The following is a 14,742-nucleotide window of genomic DNA, read 5'->3' on the forward strand; positions in this document are numbered from 1 at the left end:
ATCTGTATTTTATCATAAATAACACTATTCACAATTATAAATGACCTGGAAGTGCTCTAGTGCATGCACAGGCACAAAGAAACATGCATGACCTGAAAACATGCAACACAATCACATGTGTGTTCATGTACATACAGTATTATATAAGCCTCATTATTTCTTTTTTTCTTTGTTTTTCCCATTTTTTTTCTCATCTGCTTTTTACTGCTGCTTTCTTTTTATATCTTATTTATCTTTCTAAGTGGCTTTAAACCCTTCCAGAACAAGATGGTATATAGTCAATAAATATTGCTTAATACATATTCATTACAAGTCAGCCTTTACAAAGAATGATTGGAATGAGATTTGGAATTTTTTAAACCAAAACTGTTCTACTTTCTTTATACAAGTATTTGTGAATGTGGATAAACTGTATCTGCTATTTTTTAAGAGTAAGAGACACCTACATTTGCTTAAGATTTTATTTTATTTTATTTTTAGTACCAAAACAGCTCTTCCTTTACCACGTCAGTTCTCTGATCCCAATTACCATCCCACCAGATATTTCAAAATGAAATTCATCTCTGGGCTTCAAACCAATGAAAGGAAATTCAGTTTTAAAAGCTACTTAAAATAGGCTTTGTAATAAAATAAACATTCAAAAGATAAGTAAACAATGTCTAAAAAATGAATGCATTTGTGGATTATGGTCAGAAGAAAATTTTAATTGCAGTAATCTGTAGTTCATGACTGTCTGCAATAACTCCTCCATCTCCAATTTACCCAGCAAATCCTACAGTCTTCAAAGGACCCATTCGTTCATTTTCCCCAGATTAGTTACTTCTGTTGGCTGTTTTTTTATACTTTGTAGCTTGGAATTCTATCTTTGGCTGTTATCTGTAAGCAGGTGACTATCTCAAACCACCTTTGCTCTCTCTTTCTTGTCTGATACTCATTGTTCTTGGTCTCCTGTATCCATGTCTTGACTCAGAAGGAGAGCCACAAGTGGACAAAGTATGGCAGGCAGATGAAGACAATGAAAGCAAGATAGGGTTGAAGGACAGGAAATTGTGTGATTGACCTTACACACAACTGCTAGATCATTGCAACTTTCATCTGTGGTAATGGCAGTATCCAGTTCTGAAATACACAGGGTCTCCACATTTTCTTATGAATAAATTCTCTACTTCTCAGGCTGGCTTTCAAAGCTCTTACAAATATGGTCAATAGATTCTCCTTTTGGGTCTCTGTTCTCACTTTGTTCCCATCATTACCTCTGTCTCAAGTGCCTTTTCCTCCAACTTGTGCCACTCCAAGTTCCAACCAACACTTAAGACCCAACGAGCAGAGAGGATTTCCCTGTCTCTTCTCTCTGACATTCTAATTTGGATGTAAACATTTCCTCTTATTTCACAGCATTTTTCTCTTATTACCAGCTTAGAACTTAGCATATTTTATCATGTTCTCTTTCATAATTAAAAGTATTTTTTTGTGTGTGTGAATGCCATTTCCTTTCTTGTATCGTTAGAAATGTACTAGTTGAAGATATACTACTAATGTGTTAATCTTGATACTCTTCTGTCTTCACAGAATCTAGCATGGTGATTCAAACATAAGAGATATGAGAACTATTTGTAAGTCATGAGCAGAGAAAGGAATGCATAGAAGGAGGATTAGAAGTTACCAAAAGGAGGAGATTAAGGGAATACTATTACCATAAAGCAAGAGAATGGTAGAGCAGACAGAATCATGGAGGAGATTAATTGAAGAATACAGTTCAGTGAAGAACAAGGTGCTGACACAAGCAAGAGTGGGACTAAGGGAGGTATGAGACTGGGAAGGGATGTCTGTTTACTCAGACATTTGGTCTCTATCCTTCCTTTTCCTGTTCATTGCTCTCATCAGCTTACTCATAAGTCAGTGAACATATGCCTTGCTTTATTTGAAATAAATGCCTAGCAGATCCATGAGAAGCAATATCTTACCACAATGTAAAGTAGTTCCCATATTTATGAGAAGGCTATTAGGACAAATGTTTGTCTTGGGAAACCATCACACTAAAGGATTTAGGAGAATCACCTGCTGGCTGTTGCTCTTCATTTCAATCTTCATCACCCCTGCCAGGCCTCTCTGTCTCTAGATTTTTCACCCCTTCACTGTTGAGAATACCAACAATGCACTGAGGGTGCAAAGAGAATGCAGTGCTGAATTCCTCATTCTCCCTGCATCCATCACACCCACTTAAACACATACACCTTGGCATGATTAGTGTTTTTCCATGTGTAAAATCTTCTCTGGCCCCAGCCTCAGGAATAGCAGACGCTGTGTGCTTTTAGCATCAAATCCATTTGTTTGCTACGGTGCTCATCACACTGAATTGTGAGAGTTTGTTTACCACAAACTAGCCTATATGAAAGTAAGGGCTTTGTCTTAACTCATTATTAAAGCTGATTCAGCCACACAGTGTCTGGTCTTTACAGGCTCCTTAAAGGGTTGTTGAGTGAATATATACAAACATGAATAAATAATAAAACATAAGACATTTATCATTTCTCTTTAGCTTGCTTGAAAAATAGTTAGCATCTCTTACCTTTGGTTTTTGGCTTCCTATATAGCCTTTCGAGAATTGTCAAAGATTTTGGGATGATATGTTTCTCTTAAATAACAGACTAAAATATAATTTTGAAGATTTAATGAGGCAATATTATTGCCAACTGTTTATCATTCAGGGCATTTAATAGAAAATTTGTTAACATTGTCTTTAATTTGTTTAAATATTTATAAACATTGCTTTTAAGAGAATTTGTATCTGGGGCTATTCTTTTATAGAATTCATTTTGTTGTGTGGTTTCAACTTTCCTGTGTTTCAGCTTGTTTTAATAAATTCTGCTAGAATTGTCTTCAAATGCTTTAGAATCAAAGTGAGAGCCTGAGAGTCTCTTTGGATCCCATTCCTGCTTGTTCCACCTTCTGGAACCCCAGATTCAATCAGAGTATCCACCACAGAGATTTTGGTCCTGATCACAATTCGTCATCTTCTGATATGGAATCTAGATAATCTGTGTCAACGTATAAGAGAAACCCAGAGAATAAGCTGTCTGCCCAACCTGGATCTGAGAAGAGGCCATTCTGGTCTGTGAAGAAGATCTCCAGCCAGACTTCATCTTCTGGCTGCAGATAGATGACTGTGGACCCCGAAGCCACATCATGGTTTCCTGTGTTGGCATCGAAGGTCTTTATCCGGTACTGCCCATTGTGTACCAGCCCAATTGCCAGATGCTTATTAGCCAATGTGATATCATAAGAAAAGTAGTAGATCCCTGGGAAAGCACAGATGAACTTCCCTGTGGCAGGGTTGTAGTGCTCTCCCTCATTGAAGAGGACCTTGTTAAATATAATAGGTAGTCTTTCTTCTGGGTAGCTGGTTGTGATGCCAACAGAAAAGGCGGATTTGAGCACGATGCTTCCACACCTGCAAACCCCAGGCAGCCCTGGGTCCCCTTGCTCTCCTCTGTCTCCTTTTGGTCCAGGAGGGCCAGCTGGACCTAATTCTCCTTTATCTCCCTCTGGTCCCATGGGTCCTTTCTTCCCAGTCTCTCCTTGGTCTCCTTTCTCACCGGTGAGACCCAGTGGTCCAGTCTTACCTCTCAAACCTTCAGAAAAAGTATATAGTTTAATTAATAGTTCCTCGAAATATATAATCACAAACAATATACCTACATGGTTCTAGCATGTCCCAACCTTGTCTTTTCAGGCAAGCTTTAACAGTGTGCTACTAAATAATACACTTTTAAAACATCACTAGTGCACTAACAGTAAAAATAGAAAATCTGCATCAGAATTTAAGTCAAATTTCCTGAATATGTAAGAAATAATTTAAATTCTGACTAATTTAATATAATTAACTCTCACTTTGATACTGGATCTCTTGCCACTATATTATTAACATGTGGGTACCGGGCACTACAGGAAGAGTTTGATGACCATGATGACATTATTTCTCAGAGTGACCCCATAGGGGCAGATAGAACCAGACAAATCCCTAGAGGCTATTTAGTCTCATGCCTTATTTTTATTAGTAGTAATAATAATAATAAGAGAATTAATAGAAATTAGATTTGCTTATATTTATGAACCATTTACTATGTTCCAGGGACAGTGTTAAATGCTTTATATGCACGTATTATTTAAGTTTCACAATGACTTTATGAACTAAGAATTATTATTACCTCCATTGCAGATAAGGAAGCTGAGCCATAGAAGAGTTATTTTACTCCAGAGAAGAGAACTAGTGAATCATGGAACTGTGGTCTGACCTCATTCCTGCCTGACTCTGGAACCAGAGAATTTGACAGGAGCATAAATTATTATGATTTTCTTTTTTTTTGAGATGGAGTCTCACTCTGCTGTCCAGGCTGGAGTGTCATGGCATGATCTTGGCTCACTGCCACCTCTGCCTCCTGGTTGCAAGTGATTCTCCTGCCTCAGCCTCTTGGGTAGCTGGGATTACAGGCATGCACCACCACATCTGGTTAATTTTTGTATTTTTAATAGAGATGGGGTTTTGCCATGTTGGCCAGGCTGGTCTCAAGCTCCTGACCTCAGGTAATCCACCCGCCTTGGCCTTCCAAAGTACTGAGATCACAGACCTGAGCCACCACACCCGGCCAGCAGGAGTATAAATTCTGAAGTGCATCTGGCACATAGTGAGGGCTCAACATGCTACAATAACCAAAAAGCAATGACTGCCACCACCATGCAATAGCTTCTTTTGTGAGGAGAAAACTGAGTCCCAGACAGGTGAAAAAAAAAAAAAGACAACTTGCTTCTGTAGCAATGCTAGGACTAGAATCCAAGCCTTCTTAGTCTAATGATGTTTCCCATTCATAAAATGCCTTTTATCTTTGGGGCTGGAGTCAAGAATCTTGAATAGTGTTTGGTTCTGTCACTAAATGGTTGTATCATTTTAGGTAAGTCCCTTAATTTTTCTGATTCTTTTTATATACAGAAAAGATGTAATTGCTATGAAAGAATTTTCACAAATTCAAAATGACCATACAGGAATATTTTCTGTGTGTCTAAATCTTTATATCTGCTATAAAGATTTAGACACACAGAACTATAGGCTAAATATAGAAAAATTGTGATTCTGGTCGAAGGTAATAAGCAAAATCAATTTAATTTATATAAATGCTTTAAAAATAAAACAGATTATGTATATAAAACATTACATATGCAATCTTTTATGTATATAAAATCTATATAAGATATTGATTTTGTATATGACTGATGTTTAGATATAAAATAGATTATATATATGACATTGACATCTTATATATATGAAAAGCAATGATTTTATATATATATGTAAAACAGCAATGATTTAATATTATGAAAATATATCATTCAATATTATGGCCAAATCTATTTCACAAATAGTGCTTGTATGATGATATTTCCTCAAAAAGTATCCAAATTATTAGTAATCTGTAGTGCACTTTTGTAGTCAGAGCACATATATTGCTGATGAATTGTGTAGTTTTACTTTACCTATGTATTTGTTCTTAAGAACTTTTATTAAGCTAAACCTTAATTTAAATTTTGGGCAAGTAATTTCTTTTCTGGGTTTTAAATGCTCCATTTGTAATAAGAGGAGATTGGATCTAAGTCCAATCCAAACTTACTGGGAAAAGCGGCAAACAGTGCCTCAGCGGGCCTGGGATAAAACCCCAGTTCAGTCATGGATCAGTCAGGTGAATTTGAAGAAAGGGCTTGATCTCTCTGGCTTTAGTTTCCCAGTCCTTGAAATGAAATGACTAGACTGTTTGAGATCTCACCCTCTTGCAAATTCCTTGAGACCAAATCATACATTCTGGGATGCACTTTTACAATGCCGTTCACAAAAAGGCCTTCAGAGCCTGAAAGTTTGGATTTTCTTTTTCTTTCTTTCTTTTTTTTGAGATGGAGTCTTGCTCTTGTGGCCCAGGCTGCAGTGCAATGGCACAATTTTGGCTCACTGCAACCTCTGCCTCACAGGTTCAAGGGATTCTCCTGTCTCAGCCTCCCAAGTAGATGGAATTACAGGCACCTGCCACCATGCCTGGCTAATTTTTATATTTTTAGTAGAGATGGGGTTTCTCCATGTTGGCCAGGCTGGTCTCAAACTCCTAGCCTCCTGATCCACTGCCTTGGCCTCCCAAAATGCTGGTATTACAGGCGTGGGCCACTGCACCTGGCCAGGTTTGGATTTTCTATAGTAATGTTTGTTCAAGATGCTGAGTTGGGTGACTGATAATCATGTACTAGCTGTAATAACACATAGTTATTCTTTCTGTTTCTATGAAGAATTTGCTCACGTGCTTAGGTTCCACACATTAAGAGTGAAAAGAAGGGATGAATTATTGTCCTTCTCCTTATTTAGTCAGACATATGCTTGGGTAGAGTGGAGGATGATGGAAGTAAGGGTTAATCTATGTTTCAGTATTGAAACTAGATCAGAAAGGATTTCTTCATAGTTCTCCGCAAAATGGGTCTACCTAGATTTCTTCTGTGCCATTTCTTCTATCCATCCATCCATTCATTCATTCTGTCCTTCCATCCATCCATCTCTGGATCTATGCATACATGCGTGCATCCGTGTAAACCATCTAACATTAATCGACCATCTACTACATACCAGTCATGGGCTAGGGGCTAAGTGAAACATGGTCCTGAAAGACACTTGCCCAACCCTAAAATTAGCTATTATTGCTTATGACCCTGGGTCTGCAAATATGGGTCTAGTTAAGTTCACGAATACCTAAATCCATATAATAAGCTGGAATGAGTGATCTTTTTCATGAGGTCATTCTAGTGTTATCTGAAGATTTTTATATGGATACACACCCAGATTAAATTAAATGTTAACAGTATGATACAGTAATAATTTCAACAGACCAGTGAGGGAGATAGATATTTTAATAGAAAATTTATAACTTAATATAATAAACTTTGCATTTCTCATTTAGGATAGGGGAATTGGACCAAAAATATGCTTGACTGGACTTGGTTGGGGTGGATGTGGTGAGGGTATTCACCAAGAGTATGTGAATGAGAAGACACCTGTAGTGTCATTGAAGGAGGAACAGAGAGCAGGCACTCCCAGCCAGGTTGTGCCCAGTTATAGCCGTATTAGAAACACATCCCCAGATCTCCCAGGCTGTTCGTGTAGTTTATAAGTGAGGTATGCTGCTCCTTATCGATCATATAGTCATTCCTACCTTTTCTTTCTGAGCTGTTATGTATCCTTATGTGTGTGTACTGTACTTAAATAATCTCAAGTTAGGAAAGTCGTTTTGTTTTTGAAGCTCAATTTTTAAAATTTGTAGCATTATTATTATTCCTGATTATAATTATTGCTAATAATATTATAGTAGATATTAAATATGAAATGTAAAGCTTCTGACAAATAGTAAGTTCTTAGTAAATGGTTATTATGATGATGTATTTTAATTATGTGTTTATGTATTGGTGGCCTCCCCCACATGAATGTCTACTTATCGAGGCAAGAACAATGTTTTATGCTTGTGTTCCCAGCGTCTAGAATGGTGTTCTCCACCAGGTGCAATTTTGCACTGTCCACCTTTCTACCCAGGGGATAGCTGGCAACGTATAGAAAAATTTTGATTTTCACTTTGAAAGGGGTGCCACTGGCATCTAGTGGAATGCTATTGAACATCTTGCAATGCACAGAATAGTAACTCCACGGTAATCATTAGAAACACTGGTCGAATAATATTGGATAGTAATAGGTGCACAGAAATATTATTGAGTGTATAACGGATGGGTGCATGCATGAATGAATGGATCTATGAATATGGTGGCATAGCTGGCCTCATATATGGTTAAAATTGTAGCAGTTCTGAACATTTAATTTAATCTGAATGCATATCCACATATATGTCTTTAACATTAGAACTACCTCATGAAACAAATTACCAATGTCTAGTTTAGTATATGGCTTTGGCTAGTCACAAATTTAGCTGTGACTCATATTTGCAGATCAAAATTTAATAAGTTGTAACATTTGCTGAGATTTTACCATATGGCAGTTATCCTGTGGAGTGTTTTGCACGTACTCTTTCCCCTAAGCTTGACAATCACCCTTATGACCACCAACTTACAAATGAGGAAACTGAGCCTCACAGAGGATATTTGGCCAAGGATACTAGATTAGTGATTGAAAGAGCTAAGATTTGAGCCGAAGTCTTTCTGACCCCAGTGTTTGTATAGCCACTACATTATTGCTTCCAGACTCAATAAACTAAAAGCAACATATAACTATAACCCTGGTGTTATTATAGGATTTCAAGAATATTCGTAATTATGACTCAGTGGTAACTTGTATTCACAGGCATTACCTTATAGACGTCTTTGAAAACTTACATTTAGCTCCAAATTAAAGCTTCTTATCTGATGATAAACTTTTATTACTTAAAGGTTTTTATCTATTATTGTGCAATGTTCATATATTTGGTAATTGATTTGCCAGATATTTTCTGCATGGCAAATTCAGAAATGAATTATTATCCAATAATCTGAATATATATTATAATTTTGTTTTACAGAATTCCAGTAAATCAGGTGCGATGATTTGAGATTTATAGCTTTTTCCTTCCTATCTTTTGTCCCAACTTTTATGCTCAGAAACTTGTCTTGAAAGATTGATTCCAAATCCCTTCCTGTTTTAGAGTTAATACAGCCTGTCTAGAATTTCAATTTGGCTTACTCTGAAGGACTGCAGAATCTGGCAAACTTCCCGGGTCAATTTATTTTCGGGGGAAACAAAGTGAAAATTGCTGAAGAACTAGTGGGCAATTGCGTTGCTGTAAAGAGCTGTAAAAATCTACTTTTTGGCTGCTACGTGTCAGGTGGGAAAGTGATGAGCTAGGAAAGGTAGTCTTTACCATGCTATTTTCATTTCATCTGTGAAAAATAAAATTTAGAAGCCCTTTGCGTATCTTTGTTCAGGATATTCCTGCTGAGCAGGATGGCATCTGTGCATCTGGCTCCTGGTTTTTGCCTCTGCTTTGTCTGTTTCCTTTCCGTCCATCTGTCTGTCTGTCTATCCATGCACTTGCACATCCAGCCATTGCCTGCTGGCTGCAATAGCCCAGTATTTCTGGGCATCAGATGTTTGAGTCCAGCTCTGGCAGCCGCTAGCAGTGCACATCCACCCCGATCCATTCTCAGTAATTTATTTAATCATGCTGTGGCTCAATTTCCTCATCTATAATATAGGATAACGTTCAGTTGAAAGAGTTGTCATTATAATGAAATACGGATGCAGGTACAGAGTTTAGGGCAGCATCTGAAGCCTAGTAAGGGCTCAGTAAATTGTTGTAATTAATGAAAGTAAAGGAGAGAAGAGGCTTAAGGAGCAATTCTCAATAGAAAAAGTAACAAAGAAAGGGGAACAGTTTTAAGATGGGGGTGAAGGAGAGTGTTTTATGCAACTTCTCATTCATTACCTGCAGTCCCCTTTTCACCTTTCTCTCCTTTCCTGCCGTCTCTACCATCTCTTCCTGGAAGGCCAATGCGACCATGGGGCCCAGGGGAACCGTTTGCTCCAGGGGGCCCTGGAGGTCCAGGCAAGCCAGGAATGCTGCAGATATACCTGGGGGAGTAGTTCTCTCCTTTCAACTGATTACCCCGAGGTTGTCCACTGGCACAAATGGCAAAACTTGTAACATAGAGCAAGACAAACATCTTTGGCTCTGGAAGAGAAACACAGGGACATAAATGAACTTTCTGTGTTAGGAGCGGGGTGGTTTGGCATGATTGAATCAGTCTGAACACGAGCAGTTCAGTGTTTATCTTTCCACACATGTAAAACTCTGCTCACCTTCATAATTCCAGTGAAAATTATTAACACATTATTGATATAGAATCTGCAGTGCCCTACACGGGAGTTGGTGCAGATGAAGAATTGGTTACAAACATTTCAAAATAAACCACTGCATTGTATTTATTCTTCAGAAATAAATGATGGATTTAAAAATGGCATTTTCTTTTGCAAAAGTAGCACATTTTTCAAAGAATAAAATTTAGACATGGAATTGAAAAAGACAAACATCAATATTATTTTTACCACCTTGAGATTTGCATTTTAGTATATATATATATCCTTCCAGTGTTTTTTCTATACTGTGGAGAAAGTGATACCGTGCAATTCCTACACTTCTTTAACTTTTTTCACTTAACAATATATCATGAATACCTTCTCATGTGAACATTATGTATAACATTAAAAAATAATTGCTTTTGTTTCTACTATCTTTCATGTACAGAACCCCCATTGTAGATATTTAGGTTGTTTCCAATGTTCTCCCAAAATCAACATCATGCTAGACATCATTCTAGCTAATCTTTGCATGCACTCATGATTGTTTTCTTAGAATTTACAGTCTATTTAAAGCCAGAGAAAGGAGGAGCCATTTTCAGGAAAACTATGTTTTTTACTTGATAATCATGTGTAATGCCAATTAGTGTTAATTGGAGTACTGTGCATGTCCTGAGGGGGGTCTCAAACTTTAATTTAAAATCTGCAGGATATAATGCTGTGGTGTCCCATTAAGCTGTTAGCACTGGGGCTCAATTAAAGAGCTGTGTGAAATTAAGCTACGCAGTGCCCCAAGTGGAGCAGGCAGCAGGTCACTTCAATTCTGATCTAGTAGGACTTGGGCCCCAGTCCCACTCATCCACAAAGCCTAGAAGCTGAGAATGATGCATCATTTATTAGCATGGTATCCTGGCATATGGGCCAAAGGTGAGATGGAGAGTGGTAGAGATTGGGATACCTGATTTTTTAGGCAAAATGGTCCTTAGGATTAGCAGTTTCTCAAAGGGAAGAACATATACAGGTAGTTCTGGGGTCATGTAAATGAGTTGTGTTTGGACGGTTGGACCTGTGCTTTAAAAAGAAATCTATTTAGTGTTTGACCTGGTATATACTCTCCCAAAGGAAATAATCATAACATGTGGGCAAAGCAATCAGATGAAATTTCTTTTTTTGACAGCCACATAAGAAAATTGACCAGGCACACATCACCACTCTTATGTTACCCATGGGGAAATTGCAACATCTTGGAATTAGACCCAGAAATTTGCCAGAGCATAGGAATGACAAACTAAGAAAAACACAGTGTGCACATGCGATTTTGAAGTAAGCCTGATTCCTAGAAATCTTATTAGTGAAAAACCAAAGCAACTTATCTAAATTCAGGCTCTGTAGCTTTGACTAAAGCTTAGTGTTAATAGTTCCAAAAAAAAAAAAAAAAAATCAAGGAGAACATTTTTGCCATGCCCTGTCTGGTAGACTTTTCATACAGCACAAATCCAAAATTATTGATTCTATTGCTCAACTAGGATTAAGGCACTTTCTGACAAGCCCAGTGCATTCAATACCAGCCCTTCCAAAGGAGCTTCAGATGAAAATAAAAATATGGAAAGAACATTCTGTCCACACCCCCTGCCACAGTCAGAACAAGATGCATTGATTAAATTAGCAGTTCTCTCTCCCTTGTGAAAGCTGATTAGAGGAGGCTTTGAGAAAGATTGAAAAGTGGCCCTGTCTGGGCCTTTATCTTTAAAATGTGGGGGAAGTGAGGCTGACCTCAGGAGCTCTAAAAGCCTTCCCCAGGGGGCCACCTTGCTGGGACTTGCCAAGCTGTTTGGGGCCTGGGATCATGGTGGGCTACCTGCCAAGGAGGCCACCTGGAGATTCAGGCTGTCCTGTGATTTCTGGTGGTACGTGTTCTTGTGTATTTGTCTGCTACTTGTGTCTTGAAATTTAGAATTATTTAGAATCATTTCCCACAAAACTGTCACTATTTGACAGGAAGAGAAGTTGGGCTTGAGTAATCCCAGTCTTAAATTCTTGTCTTGTTACCATTTAAACTGGACATTTAATTTTTCAAATTGTTGTTGATGCTGAATCACTTAAGTTATTAATTTATTCAGTTTTCTTTAAAGAATTTTAATACATATTCTGGGTAGGAACATGTTCAAGTAGGTCATGTTTTTGCTGTGGTGATACATGATGCAAACCTGGAGCATGCAGGGTCCATTTTGCTGTGGAGATGGAGCAGGACGGTAATAAAGTCACCCCCTCCCCAGAAAAATAAATGCATTCCCCTCCCCAGAAAAAAGAAGGCTGGATATGGTTGCTCATGTCTGTAATCCCAACATTCTGGGATGCTGAGGTGGAAGGGTTGCTTGAGACTAGGAATTTGAGACAAGCCTGGGCAACATAGCAAGACCCCATCTCTACCAGAAAAATAAAGGTTCATAGAAGATAGTTATAAGGAGGCTTTTAACTAGACATGGGATGCAAGGCTATAGGCTGAGGCAAGTTGCTTTCAGGAGGGACCTGAAATTGTCTGCAGAGAAGTTGATTTGGGCAGTGGCTTCTCAGACATGATGATGCAGGTGTGAAAGCACAACTATGCCAATAGTCACAGGAATAATTTGTGAGGAAGAATGTGGCAGGGTCTAGTTGGTGGTGGACAAAGGAAGCAGAAATCTTAAAGTTGTGATTGGAAGAAAGGATATTCAGTATTGCCAATAGCCAGGCAAAAAGGCACTCAAAGAAGAAATTAATTAAAACAACAGAAACAAATTTATTCATTGAATAAATGGATCGCTTTCATGACAAATGCATTAAAATACTACTATTTGTACAGGAGTCTAAAAGCTTCAAGCATTCCCAATTAGAACTTTTTAAAAGGCACCCAAAGTGATTATTCAATAAAAATCCTTATCAGAATTGAGGAACAGGCTGGGCGCGGTGGCTCATGCCTGTAATCCCAGCACTTTGGGTGCCGAGGCGGGAGGATTACTTGAAGTCAAGATCAGCCTGGCCAATGTGGAAAAAAACCCATCTTTACTAAAAATACAAAAAGTAACCAGGTATGGTGGCATGCGCCTTGTTATTCCATCTACTTGAGAGGCTGAGGCAGGAGAAGCACTTGAACTCTGCAGGCAAAGGTTGCAGTGAGCCGAGATTGTGCCGCTGCACTCCAGCCTGGGTGACAGACCCAGACCCTGTCTCAGAAAACAAAAAGAATTGAGGAACAATGTGTTGTGGTGCCTGATGCGTGCTAGTGGCACAGTGGTGACCGAGGTCAGTCAAATATTGGAACTCTGATGCAGGAAGACTCTCTGATGCAGGAGTGTGGATTATATTGGAAAAATCACAGGGATATCACCCTATTTGGTTCTCCATTGCACTTAAGGGCCCAAAGCTTCATGTTATGTGGTGTGATGGTGTACAAGGGCCTCCTTATTTCTCTGATTTCATCTTCTATTCTCCTCACTTTCTTTCTTTTTTTTTTTTTGAGACAGAGTTTTGCTTTTGTTACCCAGGTTGGAGTGCAATGGCGCTATCTCGGCTCACCGCAACCTCCGCCTCCTGGGTTCAGGCAATTCTCCTGCCTCATCCTCCTGAGCAGCTGGGATTACAGGCACGCGCCACCAAGCCCAGCTAATTTTTTGTATTTTTAGTAGAGACGGGGTTTCACCATGTTGACCAGGATGGTCTCGATCTTTTGACCTCGTGATCCACCTGCCTCGGCCTCCCAAAGTGCTGGGATTACAGGCGTGAGCCACCGCGCCCGGCCTCTCCTCACTTTCTTAACTCCAGTCACACTGGATTCCTTGGTGCTCCTGAAATACACTAGGTATGCCCTACCTTAGGGTCTCACATGTCTCTTCACATTGTCTAAAACCCTTTTAACCAAGATGTCCATATAGATTAATTCTCCATCTCCCTGTTCATATCACTGCTCAAATACCATCTCGTCATTGAGTTCAACCCTTATAACCATACTTAACACTGCAACCTATCTTCTTCTGCCCCTGACTTTCCTTTTTTCTGCTCTACATTTTTCTGTTCTCCATTGGGCTTTTCAACTCTAACTCAGCAGATAATTCTCATCTTTGTTTTATATCTACATTTTCCCTGATAGAATGTAAGCTATATGAGAGCAGGGATCTTTGTTGAAGTCATTGATGTGTCCAACCACCTACAGCAGGGATTAACCCAAAAAACACAGCTGGAGAAAGAGGATAATTTTGTGGGGGAAGTTTCAGCTTTGTGGGGGGAAAAAACTATTAGAAATTATGAAATATGAGAATATTACACAATAAAGAGGGAAATGGGATTTGGAGAAATCTCCCTGAAGACTGTGTGCCCCTTTGCAGTGTTTGAGAAATACAAATAAAAAACTTGAGATTTTTATTGTATCACCACAGCAAAAACATATTTTAATTTGGCATAGTCTAGGGTGTTTAAAAATATTTTAAAATTAATTTTTTTGTATTGAGTATATAGTACATTTCATGAAATTCAAAAGAAAGCAGGTGTATGCAGTGAAAAGTCAATTTCTCCTCCTCCCTTTGAGTCTTCTGGATACCAAGGTTCCCTCTCGAGAGCTGATCCCCTTTGCCAGTTTCTCGTGTGGCTTCCTTCCCCCTGTTGGCATCCCATGTACAATGTTCTATATGTTGCCTTTTCACTTAGTTTCCATATGAGTATTTATAGCTTCTGTATTGACACCTGTATATGTAGCACTGTCTTGTCCTTTTTTATTTAATGGCTAAAAAATATCCATCATATAGATGTATTTGTAATATTTAACCAGTTTCCTACTGATGGGTATTTGGACTATTTTCTTTTGCTATTATAAGCAATGGTGCAATGAATCTCTCTCTTTCTCTCTCTCT

At 38.6% G+C, this 14,742-nt stretch overlaps 1 protein-coding gene across 4 annotated transcripts in view; it reads right to left on the bottom strand.

Annotated features, from left to right (window-relative positions):
- Positions 1 to 447: 447 nt before the first annotated feature.
- Positions 448 to 14,742, bottom strand: part of C1QTNF7 (C1q and TNF related 7) — a 105,119-nt gene continuing 90,824 nt past the window's right edge. For all 4 annotated transcript variants that reach the window (XM_002745971.5, XM_008993582.6, XM_078367486.1 and 1 more), the window contains exons 2-3: positions 9,489 to 9,734; positions 448 to 3,632 (exon numbers count right to left, since the gene is read on the bottom strand). In XM_002745971.5, the coding sequence (XP_002746017.1) occupies positions 3,001 to 3,632; positions 9,489 to 9,734 (878 nt within the window). In that variant the 3' untranslated portion in view covers positions 448 to 3,000. The remainder of the gene's footprint in view (positions 3,633 to 9,488; positions 9,735 to 14,742) is intronic.

The sequence above is a fragment of the Callithrix jacchus genome, chromosome 3, assembly GCF_049354715.1.
Source record: "Callithrix jacchus isolate 240 chromosome 3, calJac240_pri, whole genome shotgun sequence".
In the NCBI taxonomy this organism is placed as follows: Eukaryota; Metazoa; Chordata; class Mammalia; order Primates; family Cebidae; genus Callithrix; species Callithrix jacchus.